The 14,052-nt window shown below is 44.3% G+C and overlaps 1 protein-coding gene across 4 annotated transcripts in view; it reads right to left on the bottom strand.

Annotated features, from left to right (window-relative positions):
• Positions 1-14,052, bottom strand: part of scube3 (signal peptide, CUB domain, EGF-like 3) — a 147,098-nt gene that overhangs the window by 115,439 nt on the left and 17,607 nt on the right. For all 4 annotated transcript variants that reach the window (XM_072449156.1, XM_072449158.1, XM_072449157.1 and 1 more), the window contains exon 2: positions 3,379-3,501. In XM_072449156.1, the coding sequence (XP_072305257.1) occupies positions 3,379-3,501 (123 nt within the window). The remainder of the gene's footprint in view (positions 1-3,378; positions 3,502-14,052) is intronic.

Raw genomic sequence — 14,052 nt, 5'->3', positions numbered from 1 at the left:
AATCGCATGTCGACCCAAAAAACTATGTATTTAAGCAACGAACGATGCCCTGGTATGTTGTCCTGAATGTAACCACGTTAACAAGACACACAAAAGTTCAAAAGATATCTTAGAGCTCCTCAAAAGAATCACTTCCAAATGAGACCAAAAATGTCAATACCAATAAAATGATGTGGGCAAAAACGACAAGATTCTGAAGCGCTAGGAGACATTCTGTGCATTTAAACGTCCTTTATTTGAGACACATTCCTTCCATTTGATAATAAGTAATACAAATAAGTCTTATTTGTGAGTCTGTACGTTCAGTCTAAAGTACAAGGAGAGAGAGTCGGTCAGATGTAACTGCAGACGTTAACAGCATTTTGCAGATATCGCATGTATTTGGGTGGGTTTTCTCCAGGCTTCTGTTTCCCCCACATCAACAAATCATCCAGTTACGGTCCTGACCAAGCCAAGCTCAAGATCTGGAGCTTGGCACTGCTCCTGACAGGTTGCCCCGGTGATATTGAAGGATGGGTCAAATGCAAAGGGCAAATTAGATCTGTGTTTCAAAGTAAATGGTCTGTTTAGCACTGGTTTAGTCTCCACACCTGGTCAAAACTGGGACTAAAACCACGACTAAACCTTCAATCGGGAACAAAGTATCCATCAGGACTAAACCAAACGACCAAAAACACATGATGAGAGTGAAAACAACCTGTAAGTGTTTTGTGAAAAGCTTATTTAATTCCAAGGTTAGCATTTCACCGCTGAAGACCTTGTTTTAGCTCAATAATCAAACTATGACGAGAGAAAAGAGAGACCGAGCGGTGCTGCGAAAATAACAAGCTTCATTTTACAAACTCTTACATTTCAATCCTGGAGCTCACGTTCCAATCAAACACAAATAACCGAGCTGAGGCCGATAAAGTAATAACGTGGAAGCCCGTCTGAGCGCCTGCCGGAGCACCTCGTGGCCTCGCGCTAAATAACTTCAGAAAGAGCGACTGTTCGTTGCAATCAGCCGGCACGCTCATCAACTCCCACCGCTACCGATACCGAAATAATTAAACATTCCTTCTGCTTTTGACTCTGGGTTAGTGAGTAAATCATCCTTGAGCGGCCATCCACCAGCCTTCAGTTCAAATCAAATCCGCGCACATATTTTGCACTCGATTCAATAAAGAAAACGTTTGTAACCACCGGCAGACGGCCATGGAAAACACGCGGCCCAGTGAATGAAAGAATAATAGCGGTGAGAGAAAAAAGAAATGGAGAATTACAGGTTTGTAATAGGACTCGTATAAACTGTGGGATGTAATGATCGAGGGAAAACTTGGGGGCGCACGGGAGGAGAGGATAGAAAAACAATTTAGTCACATAGTTTAAGGGAATCTGGGAGTGAAGGTTGTCAAGAAAGGCAAAGGAAAATGTAAGTAGGCCAAAGAAAAACTCTCAAAATGTAGCAAGAAATATATAAGAGGAGACTTAAAATGACTTGACATCTCCTCTGCAATGTCAACAGGTTTAACAGATACAAGCCCCAGTATGTATATATAGGACATATATAGGATATGTATGTATATATAGGACATTTGGTTGTATTTATGAGGACATTTTCGCAATATCCCCGATTTCAATTTTGATTCCACTTTTTCCACTTCCATTTTCTGCCGTTCTTATCAAAACGCACCCAACTCTATCGCAGAGAAATGTAATTGTGTTTGTTTATTTCTTGTTTATCATTTCCCACGCGGGGCCAGGACAGGCATAAAGCATTCAAAGTCATCTTTATTAAAACCCAGATGGTAAACAGTGTTTTTTCACACATTGATAGAAAAAAAAAAAAAAAAAAACCTTTGCCGTTTAGTATACGTTACGTTTTGGCAGAGATCTCGTCCCTTCTTAAATCTCCCCTGAAACATGTGTCGGACGTTTACTGCTTCATTTGGTCTTGTCGACATGGAACACGCTGCACCTGGCTCTCCGCTTTCCCCGCGCCTCCTCTCGTTCGCAGGAGCCGAGTCGCTAATGAGTTACTCGGAGACGGATAGAAGCTCTTATCGCGCTCTTATCCCGGCTGTCACTGGCCCGGAGGCGCCACGTCAAAGAGATAAGCGGCAAATCAACCCAAATATGACCGTTTTTAATTCGGTGTCAAACATTTAACAGCAACTGGATATGTCGACGTATATTTTAACAACTACTTTACAAAAGCCTCTTGTACAACACATATTAACACATATTTAGTCCATTTATTCACGTTAAGCCAATGTTTACTAAAGATAATGCATTTTGTATGACCACTGCGACTTTTGGAGCGCATTATTTATTACTTTTTAACAATAGTACATTTAGAAAAGGATTTACTGTGATTATACTTCTTTATGTTTGTTGGGGCCAGTCGTATAAAGAAGTTATAAAGAAGTTAAACATTTTCTGTAGCAATATATCGCACTTTGCAGTAGTTGTAGTATTTGTATTATATGTTTTGGTATGAGTTCTAGTATGAGCATGTATATTTCTAGGTCATTATTAAGGATTATTAAGTTAATCAATAATTATTCAGGTCAAAATATAATCAAAGAACCAAAAAATAATAATACATACAATTTTTTCGAAGCAAATTTAAGTATTTTGTGTTCAATCTATTGCCCAAAAATAGACTGGAATGTTAAAAAACTTTCGTTATCTGGCTGTTTTTGTCACATTTCACTTTATTTTGTTTGGTCACTGTCTCAGTAATTGTGAATAATCGTTAAATTGTGATGTTTTTTTCTCACAATAATCTATATAATTTAACACTAACATTTGATATCGTCGTGGAAGTACATTGTGAATTCTAAAGTAAAACCACACAAAGAGATATTTCAGTATTAGTCTAGTAACAAACGGCATCTGCAGTAAAGCACCAGACTAAATGAAATACTCAAACACAAACTCTGCATTTATTTGATTTCTCACACATTATTTTTTGCTTTCCCTTTGTTTAATCTTGTTTTATATTTCATGCTGCAATTTGTTTAATGTGTTGTTCACTGACAAAGGCAATGAAGCCGTTTCAGATTCAGATTGGAGGAAGAAAAGCGCTACAAAAATGTCACCCTTAAGAATACCAGCAAAACATCAGTCATCGTTGCTCTGGATACGAAACATATTCAGACTTTGACAACAATCATAAGATAAGATAAGATAATCCTTTATTGTCCACACATGGGGAAATTTCATTGATACAATGCAGTAGATACAGAGGAAAAGGACAGATCACAGAATATAGGAAGTTTAAAAAACACTCAATTCAAACGTAACACTAGGATTGCACTTTTGATGACATTCGAAGATGTTTCGCAGTTTATTTTAGCGTTTAGCTGCACTTATAGGAGCGGTTGAAAGGCGTACCTTCACAATGCTTGCCGTCTCCTTTGTACCCGGACTTGCAGATACATTTGTAGGACTTGAGGGTGTTCTGGCAGATGGCGTCGATGCTGCAGTTGTCAATGGCCTCGGCGCACTCGTCCACATCTGCAGGAGGAGGGGCAAAAGCAGAGGAAAACATGAAGAGCAATATTGAAGGTTCAGGCAAGTATACAACGCTGCCAGTGTGTGAAGAATAAACTACAGAAACCTTTTGCTGCCACGGAACAAAAGGTGGACTCAAATGTGCAGATTGTGATCGTAAATCCCGCTTCCACAAAATAAAGGCTTGAGTTTGTCAAGACTGACATTGCTAAGATCAGACAGTATCTTGCATAATATGTGATGTGTCCGGGATTGTTGTTCCTTTTGACAACGTAAAGGTATCTGCGTCTGACCTGTGCTCTGATTGTTTTTATTTTGAAAACGACTTCTGAGCTATTTCACACAAAAATAGTCATTTTTACTCATCCAAAGTCTGAACTCTTCTCAAAACCTCAAGCTTTTACTGACAGACGACCGGCTGTAGACCTTTCTATGTGTGTAACGGACAATTTGAATGTGACAATATCTCACTTCAATTAAAATGTGATTCACTACGCAGCTCTACTACTGTGCGTGCCTTTATTTGTATGTTAATTTCAACCAATCAGATGCCCTTCCCTATGCAAACAGCAGCGCAGGACTTCAGTCTTTCTTTGACTTCTTAAAATGCCATTTTCTTATATGTTTATCTTCAGAACAGGCAAATAAACTATGGAAATCACTGCCAAACCCTTTTGAGGTTTATACTTTGAAAAAAACAATTCTAAATATTGATTACAGTCATTATTTAATCACCGGCTTTTGGACCTACAGTGAAATTAAAAGTCCTCTGCTTATAAGAGTAAAGAGGTTTGCCTTCATGAAGCCTCCATTCCGTGTTAATCCCAGATGACTAGTCCAGGTGTAAAGGATTACCTCCACAGAGCACAGGAGAGGGCCAGCTTAGCACGGTTTACACAGCCTCCCATTGGACCAGTGTTATCAGCGCCCGGAGCAGGAGCCAGCTGATAACGCTGCAGAATGACCACTAACACAAAGCTGCGGCTTAGCAAACCCACCCCATTACTGATCACAAAGTACTGCAGCATCAAGCTAATGGCTCTATAAGTAGAAGTTAAGACAGTTATTTTAGATCAGAATATTTGTGGGGTTTTACTGCCGGGGTTGAAGAAGCTGTGAATTTAACTATGTATTTTTGTAACTCTATTATGTTGCTTTCTTTCTTTTGTCCATTTTTTTGGGTAATGTATGCTGCGGTCTACTGTTTACTGAGTGTTTTCCCATTTTAGTCACAATATTAAGTTTTATTGTTACGATTATTGTGGGAAAAACATCACGATTTAACGATTATTCACAATCGCTGAAAAGTTTTTGTTTTTTTCAATCCCATTGTGCAACACTTTATTAATCCTTGATCTGGTGACAAAATAAAGTGAGTGTATTTTTGGAACTATAATTGAATTAAAAACATCGATTTTGCTTCTAAATTAGTCATGCTCATTGTGTTTTTAATTATCACAAAGTTTTAAATAATCACGATTATTGATTAACGAAACCATCTTGACATCCAACGTTTGAATATAATAAAACATAAATATGATGATCAGACAAAGATCGGTTCAGAAGCCTCTTATGACGACGACACAATCAAGGCAGTTCACGTCGCCCGGATCGGCGTCACCGGGGCCCCATCCTGGAGCCAGGCCTGGGATGGGTGCTCCATGGCGAGCGCCTGGTGGCCGGGTCTTACCCCACGGGGCCCGGCCGGGCACAGCCCGAAAGAGCGACGTGGGGCCGCCCTCCCGTGGGCCCACCACCCGCAGGAGGATCCATAGGGGGCCGGTGCAGAGAGATCTGGGCGGCAGTCGACGGCAGGGGCCTCGGCGACCAGATCTCCGGACACAGAGACTAACTCTGGGGACATGGAATGTCACCTCGCTGGGGGGGAAAGAGCCTGAGCTTGTGCGGGAGGTTGAGCGATACCGACTAGATATAGTCGGCCTCACCTCCACGCACAGTTTGGGCTCTGGAACCCATCTCCTCGAGAGGGGCTGGACGCTCCACTTCTCTGGTGTTGCCCGCGGGGAGAGGCGGCGGGCTGGTGTGGGCTTGCTGATAGCCCCTCAGCTCAGCCGCCACGTGTTGGAGTTTACCCCGGTGAACGAGAGGGTCGCGTCCCTCCGCCTTCGGGTGGGGGACAGGTCTCTCACTGTTGTGGCGGCCTACGGGCCGAACAGCAGTGCAGAGTACCCGGCCTTCTTGGAGTCCTTGGGAGGGGTACTGGACAGTGCACCGACCGGGGACTCCGTTGTTCTACTGGGGGACTTCAACGCCCACGTGGGCAATGACAGTGACACCTGGAGAGGGGTGATCGGGAAGAACGGCTTCCCCGATCTGAACCCGAGCGGTGTTCAGTTATTGGACTTCTGTGCTAGCCACGGATTGTCCATAACGAACACCATGTTCAAGCACAAGGGTGTCCATCAGTGCACGTGGCACCAGGACACCCTAGGCCGGAGGTCAATGATCGACTTAGTTGTCGTGTCATCAGACCTCCGGCCGCGTGTCTTGGACACTCGGGTGAAGAGAGGGGCAGAGTTGTCAACCGATCACCACCTGGTGGTGAGTTGGATCCGCTGGCGGAGGAGGAAGCCGGACAGACTTGGCAGACCCAAGCGCATTGTGAGGGTCTGTTGGGAACGTCTAGTGGAGCCCTCTGTCAGTAGGGTATTCAACTCGCACCTCCGGGAGAGCTTCTCCCATGTCCCGGGGGAGGCTGGGGACATTGAGTCCGAGTGGACCATGTTCTCCGCCTCCATTGTTGATGCGGCTGCTCGGAGCTGTGGTCGCAAGGTCTCCGGTGCCTGTCGTGGCGGCAACCCCCGAACCCGGTGGTGGACACCGGAAGTAAGGGATGCCGTCAGACTAAAGAAGGAGGCCTATCAGGCCACTCTGGCTTGTAGGTCTCCGGAGGTCATCGACGGGTATCGGCAGGCCAAGCGAGCCGCGGCTCGTGCTGTCGCAGAGGCAAAAACCCGGGCCTGGGAGGAGTTCGGGGAGGCCATGGAGGAGGACTATCGGTCGGCACCAAAGAAATTCTGGCAAACCGTCCGGCGCCTCAGGAAGGGGAAGCAGTGTCTCACAAACACCGTTTACGGTGCGGGTGGAGGCCTGCTGACCTCGACTGGGGATGTCGTCGGACGGTGGAAGGAATACTTTGAGGATCTCCTTAATCCCTCAGTCACGTCTTCTGAAGAGGAAGTAGAGACCGGGGACTCGGAGGCTGGCTCATCCATCACCCAAGCTGAAGTCACTGAGGTTGTCCGCAAACTCCTCGGTGGCAGGGCTCCGGGGGTGGATGAGATCCGCCCTGAGTACCTAAAGTATCTGGATGTTGTAGGACTGTCTTGGTTGACACGTCTCTGCAACATCGCGTGGCGTTCGGGGACCGTGCCTCTGGACTGGCAGACCGGGGTGGTGGTCCCTCTGTTCAAGAAGGGGGACCGGAGGGTGTGTTCCAACTACAGAGGGATCACACTCCTCAGCCTCCCGGGTAAGGTCTATTCCAAGGTACTGGAGAGGAGAATCCGACCGATAGTCGAACCTCGGATTCAGGAGGAGCAGAGTGGTTTTCGTCCCGGTCGTGGAACACTGGACCAGCTCTATACCCTCCATCGGGTGCTCGAGGGTTCATGGGAGTTTGCCCAACCAGTCCACATGTGCTTTGTGGATCTGGAGAAGGCTTTTGACCGTGTCCCTCGGGGTGTCCTTTGGGGGGTGCTCCGGGAGTACGGGGTCCGGGGCCCTTTGCTCAGGGCTGTCCGGTCCCTGTATGACCGGAGCAGGAGCTGTGTTCGCATTGCCGGCAGTAAGTCAGACCTGTTCCCAGTGCATGTTGGACTCCGCCAGGGCTGCCCTGTGTCACCGGTTCTGTTCATAATTTTTATGGACAGAATTTCTAGGCGCAGTCAGGGGTCGGAGGGGGTCCGGTTTGGGGACCACAGGATCTCATCTCTGCTGTTTGCAGACGATGTTGTCCTGATGGCTCCATCAAACCCGGACCTGCAACATGCACTGGGACGGTTTGCAGCCGAGTGTGAAGCGGCTGGGATGAGAATCAGCACCTCCAAATCCGAGGCCATGGTTCTCGACCGGAAAAAGGTGGCTTGCCCTCTCCAGGTGGGTGGGGTGTCCTTGCCCCAAGTGGAGGAGTTCAAGTATCTCGGGGTCTTGTTCACGAGTGAGGGAAGGATGGAGCGTGAGATCGACAGGCGGATCGGTGCAGCGGCTGCAGTGATGCAGTCGCTGCATCGGACCGTTGTGGTAAAGAGGGAGCTGAGCCGAAAGGCAAAGCTCTCTATTTACCGGTCGGTCTACGTTCCTACCCTCACCTATGGTCATGAGCTTTGGGTAGTGACCGAAAGAACAAGATCGCGGATACAAGCGGTCGAAATGAGTTTCCTCCGCCGGGTGGCTGGGCGCTCCCTTAGAGATAAGGTGAGGAGCTCGGAGTAGAGCCGCTGCTCCTCCACGTCGAGAGGAGCCAGCTGAGGTGGCTCGGGCATCTGTTCCGGATGCCTCCTGGGCGCCTCCCTCGGGAGGTGTTTCAGGCATGTCCCACCGGGAAGAGGCCCCGGGGAAGACCCAGGACACGCTGGAGAGACTATGTCTCTCGGCTGGCCTGGGAACGCCTCGGGATCCCCCCGGAGGAGTTAGAGGAAGTGTCTGGGGAGAAGGAAGTCTGGGAGTCCCTGCTCAGACTGCTGCCCCCGCGACCCGGCCCCGGATAAAGCGGCAGAAGATGGATGGATGGATAAATATGATGATACTACAATATATTAAAAACTTACAAAGAGAGGTTTCTGGTGGAAAAAGTAGTGAAGTATTGTCAAAATGCTCGGCCATAAGATTTTTGTGTTGACGAAAACACTGGCAAAAAGTATTTTGTGTAGTATTAACTTTTCCGATTTCTAAATATTTTTAAAACTAATATGAGTAAAGTAGTAGCCAAAAAAACCCAAATAAATAACTTCAAAATACTAATATCTCAACTAATACAAATAAATAAATAAAAAATACAAGTGCAAAGTGTTGGAAAATGTTACTCGAGTAAATGTAAGTAATGACTCCAGCCTCTGTCAGTCTTTTCTCTGTAGGATACATATTGATACAGCTGACTCTGCAGAACACGGCAAAACAACTAAAGCTAAAAGTCCACATTTCATTTTGACTTTGTTTCAATACAGCCTGTGGTGGATCAATTAGAGACTGTCACAATTTATCTTGAATGTGTATTTTGCTGCGTAGAAACAAGCAGCAAAGATATCACAGGCAGTTCTGTGGCATGGATTCCACAAAGCCACTTAAGCGCTGCAGCCTCCCTCGAGTCCAATATTGATTTATATTATGTGAGAACAATGAGAAACCCTGTGTGGAGCGGCCTGGGCCTGTTCTGTCTCCCCACATAAGAGGAAGTGTTTTTCAATAGCGCAGGCATTAATCATGTCTAAATATCTATCTTATTGTCAGTGTTCTCAGAGCCAAGTCTGGGCTGTAGTTAATATTCATTATGACACAAGTCGGAGGAATCCTCTTTTCATCTTCTTATTAATGTTTCCAGATGGAGCGCTTTATCTTTCCACGCTGCGAGGCCCGTTCACCTCGCGCAGATGTAGGACAGATAAGGCAACGCTACACTTACACGAGCGTCAAAACAGCAGACACAGGATAGATATGTGTTATTTTGTCGGTGTGTGAGGGCATAGGACTGTCAGGATAACTAATCTGAAGCACAGTCTAATGTCCATGGAAATAATGACAATAAATCTTTGTGCCACTTTCCTCACCAACCATATTGTAAAACAAACAAAAGCTGCACTAAATAAATCAGATTCTGGACGTAAGGGCATTCTACAATCTGCACTAAACTCTGTAAAATGAATGGTCACAATTGTAAAACCATGTAATACAATTGCTAACTCTTATTCTCACTAAAAATATGATCAAAAATGCATGAGATTCTTGGATTAGTACAGCAGTTCTTATTTAAAATGTCTCTCAAATGTAGAAGCTGACAGCTGACAGTGAAACCAGAAGCACTTCTTTAAAGTCTGTCTAACTCGTCCCCAGCTGTCACAAACCCTTTGGCACATTGTTCATATCCACGTGCAGCTTTAAAGCCGCTTTTTAACACAGTGAAGTGAGACTGAGGTGGGCCGCCCAAACACGGCCAATCAGAGCGCTGCTTTCAGCTCGTATTTGTGGGTTTATGACAAATAAAACACTATTAGTTGCAGACAGCTTGGAACAGTCTCATTTTTTTCACAAAGTGCTGATTTTACTTTGGTGGAAATCACAAACTTCAGTCAGAAAGTCTTCTACCCCATCGTTAATAATGAAAATGTACACTCAATAATTCATCTATGAAAAGAAGAATCTCATGTATTGATTGTAAACATGCTGCTCTAATATACACTGTACATGAATAATACTATGTTTTTTATGAATTTTCCCTCCGATATTTGTTCAGGTAATTTGTGTAGTCAAATAAGTCTGTTAATGTTCACATCTCAGAACCAAAATAGCTTTGGACTTGCTCCAATGTTCCCCGCTTCAATCCATTTTCTTCAAACTGGACTTTTTTCTCCCAAACTCTTGTCTGGCAGCTTTAACAAGTTATTGATACAGATCCAACAGACAGATGGACAACAAACAGTTGAGTGGCTGCGAACCCCAGATGCCTTTTCTATGGAAATAAACATGTCATAATCAATATCGACTTCGCTCCATTCCAGAAGAGGCGCTCCCTTGAAGAACGCCCTGCTAATTGACTGCTGCCCCAGTTATAAAAAGATTTTGTTTTTCATCGAAGCATTTCTTTCATTCTTTTGTGCTGGAGAATTGTGGCCACGGAGGAAAAGTTACAGCAGCCAACTCTTTGAATAAACAAAATCAAAACAACAAAACTGCGACTGCGTCTTCATGATTTCTGTAAATTTGGGGCCAACGTCGGTCTGAAACTCCATGATTTTCTCCCGGTCAAACAAATATGCTGCGAGTTTACGCTCTAGTCCCTCAGAAGGCTCCATGTTCTTCCAGAAAGTGCGTCTTCAAAATGTGATAATACTGTCTAGTGGATGCTGCGCTGCTTATTTGGAGAAGGAAACCGAATCGTCTTCGTCTCGCACACACACAAACTCAATCCGGGTCGCAGAGTGTCAACAGGAGCGAAACAGGGCTGTGTCATAGAGGTTAGCAACGGGAAACAAGTACTGGGGTGAAACCTTTCTGATTCTGACAAATGTATCCTCCCATTGAAGCATGTGATCGGTTTGTAATAGACTAGTTAAATGCCATAAAGTGCCATTTCATCCAGAACTTAAGCTCATGCTGCAACAGTTCGAAGACGCCGCGGCGGCTTCACGATAATAACGAGGGCTCAGATTTATATAGACTCTCCAGTTTGCACGCTCCACAAACTTCTTTAAGCACTTTACAGCAGTTCTAATTTCTTCACTGCTCGGTCTCCAGTTTGTGGTGGTAATCTTCTTCTACTTTGGTCGGCAGAAGTATTGAAAATCCGTTACGAATCAATACTAACACCAAACACAAACTGTATACTCAAGTATCAAGTACGCAAGTATCAATACTCAAATTAATCCCAAAACAGGACAAAATTGGCTCTTTCCTGAACAATTTTTGAGCTTTTTCAGAACTGGTATAAGACCACAGAGGAACATAAAGACAGTATTATTTTGTCTATTACTGTCAATGGTATTTAAAAATGACCATTGTGATATTGAAATGGGTATTGGGTATCGAGCCCGTTCCTTAATAATCAAAATTGAGTATGAAGTAGAAGTAAATTGACATGAGAGTGAGGAGTGAAGGTGTCATAGACTTCTGTAAAGTACTTAAGGAAGTTTGTGGAGCTTGATAAGTCCGTATAAATCTGAGCTCATTCTCGTTATTCTCATTGAGCCGTGGTGGAGTCTTCAAAATCCTGCAAGACGACACCACCGTCTACGGCTGCCCTAAAAACACAATCAGTCATAACTATCAGAAACAATAGAAGTCAAATATGTCATGGAGTTATCAGAAATGTCCATGTGGGTTTGCATGTTTTTGCCTTGTTCTGGGGGAAGTTTGGACTGTGTAATCCACTTCAGATCAACCTGAAACTTACACACTGGGCAAAGATCCTCCAAGTAAAGTAGTCGTGACCAAACTATCAATAAAGCAGTTACTCACTCTTTAAAATCAAACCAACAATCTATATCATATGTTCACAAGGGCTGTTTTCGGCTTGTTGTGCATCGCCTAAATGTCGCAGGAAAAGGCTTTTTCTCTTCCTTTTTTCTTCTAAATTATTCAAATCTCACACAAAGCCTACTTTGTACACAACAAAGTAAGAGTAAACAACGTCTTCATACTTGAAAAGGCAGATTAAACTGTCCAGTCAGTATCAAAACTCCAGTTAAGTGGCTCCATGCTTTCTCCTTTCTGCTGTCGTTGGCGTGGGTGAAATGGCAAAGCATTTGGACCACCATTTCTTTATTTTCTTGTGCCGTTAAGAGCTAAATGAAGCAGTCTGTTACTTCTGAAAGCCCACACTTCACCGTGATTGGTTGAATCCAGATGTCATTCACTCAAAGCCCTTCAGAGGTTGACCAATAGGACGAGTGGGTGGGAAAGTGTCTGTGTACAAGCAGATATCTGTTCAAATCTATTAAATACAAAAATGGCGAATCATCCAAATTGCAGATCATCACAGGAATCAGATCACAGTTTGATTGTTATCACCATATTGCCCAGCCCTCTGCTGTGATCATAGAATTCTTTATAATAATCCTAAAAAGCAAGCTGACAAACAGATATTTGGGTTGACGAAGAAGACACCATCACCCGATTATTTGATTAAACTTAAGATCTACAGTCCTAATGTACACTTGCTCTAATAACTAAAGTATCCAAACATATCTTGATTAAGTCGGTCCCAGAGCAGTCAGAGCTCTTGTGATTGTTGTGCTCTGCTGCATGTAAAATGTATCAGAAACCTCCAAGGAACAGATACCTGATCCAAATATGGAATCAAAGCGGGCAATGGAGAATAAAAGTAGTCTCTCCTGGTGTTCCATGTAAATTATTCATACGAGCGTAATGCAAATTTGGAGGAGAACGGTTGTACTCCTTGTCTTTTCCGTTGGTCTTCACCTAATCCACGACGACAGAAGCCACAGAGGTAAAGCCAGGCCTCATGACAAGAGGATTGGCGGCTCATTTACCACTTTGGCCTTTGTGTCGTTAGGCAAGACACATCATTTAATACCTTGATTGGGGTCACACCGTCCTTACCTCTCTTTGATTTCTTGCCTGCTTCAATGAAACAACGCCAAAACAAAAATGTCAAGCAGGAAGACAATATTTCCTCCTCGTGATGACCTCCAGTCACTCGTCTGCCGCTGTCGGCCAATCACAGCCTGTGACATTTCCACTCAGTCAATCCTCTCATTTAACCTGTTCTCTCAATTATTTCCTCCGCCGTGTCGCCACAGCAGCAGAAGAAGAAGCATCAGGCTGCTCAACTTCTCCACCTTCTCCACCTTCTTTAGCTGCACGGACGCAATTATGTCAACTTGGACCGGGAAAAATGGTACTTAAAATAATGTGGTAAAAACTGGTGCCCCAACAATTATTCCTCACACCTCACTCATTTGTCTGTTTCGTTGGAATAAAATCCCAAACGCCCTTTGCCTTAGTGAGCTGATTAGTATCAATATTGTCAAACATGTCAAGCATTTTCACTTGAAAATGTGTAAATCCTTTAGTCAATCTGCTTTATTTACCCAGATTGTGTATCAACTCTCTCTGGCCTAAGTGCGTTGTTTACTTAAAAGTGGAACGTTGGGAAGGATTTCATGGCTACAGAACTGAATAAATAGTCTTTATTATCATTTAATACACTTTTTGGGTTGAAACTACGAACGTCCTCAGGTGGAAAGTTTGGAAAGTTACTCTCCAGACCCATTAGTGAGTTGGACTTTGCTTTTTACTCTAAAGTGCTCACCACATGTAAAGGCCGGGCGGCTGCTCTGGGACCCTGTCAGAGGCGCCTTTCCGGCCCTGATTTATGGGATGTCCCGGGATAAGCAGGGTATTTAGCCGGGCCGGGCTGAGGAGGAGAGAGAGAGGTTTGGAGCGGGAGGTGCGCAGTTCAAATACAGGGTAATGTTGACTTTTGAGTGTTGAGACTCTTGTTTGCATTGCCCCAAAATCTGCCCCATCACCTTTCCTTCAGAAACAGAAATAGAACATGAGAGCAGGGACCCTCTTAAGCCCCGAATAACAGACAAATATATCCCTATGAGGTGGAGCCGCTGATGCGTGCAGGCAGGAGATAGACCAAGGACGCGATCAAACTAGAAACGTTTCAACGTTCAAACGTATGACAAAGCACCTCTGTGTTGCACTTTACATCAAAGCTATGCACTGTTTGTTTCTATGACAATGACAATTAAATCATAAATTGAATTAAAGAAGAAAAATAGAGGAAATGACGTTTTGTAACCAAACATACTCACAGGTTTATTATTTGTATTTATTGATGTTGTATCC

The sequence above is a fragment of the Eucyclogobius newberryi genome, unplaced genomic scaffold, assembly GCF_026437365.1.
Source record: "Eucyclogobius newberryi isolate DKJ021-1_F unplaced genomic scaffold, fEucNew1.0.hap1 SCAF_17, whole genome shotgun sequence".
Lineage (NCBI taxonomy): Eukaryota > Metazoa > Chordata > Actinopteri > Gobiiformes > Gobiidae > Eucyclogobius > Eucyclogobius newberryi.
The sequence above is the reverse complement of the archived record's forward strand: the minus strand, read 5'-3'. Positions and strand labels throughout refer to the sequence as shown.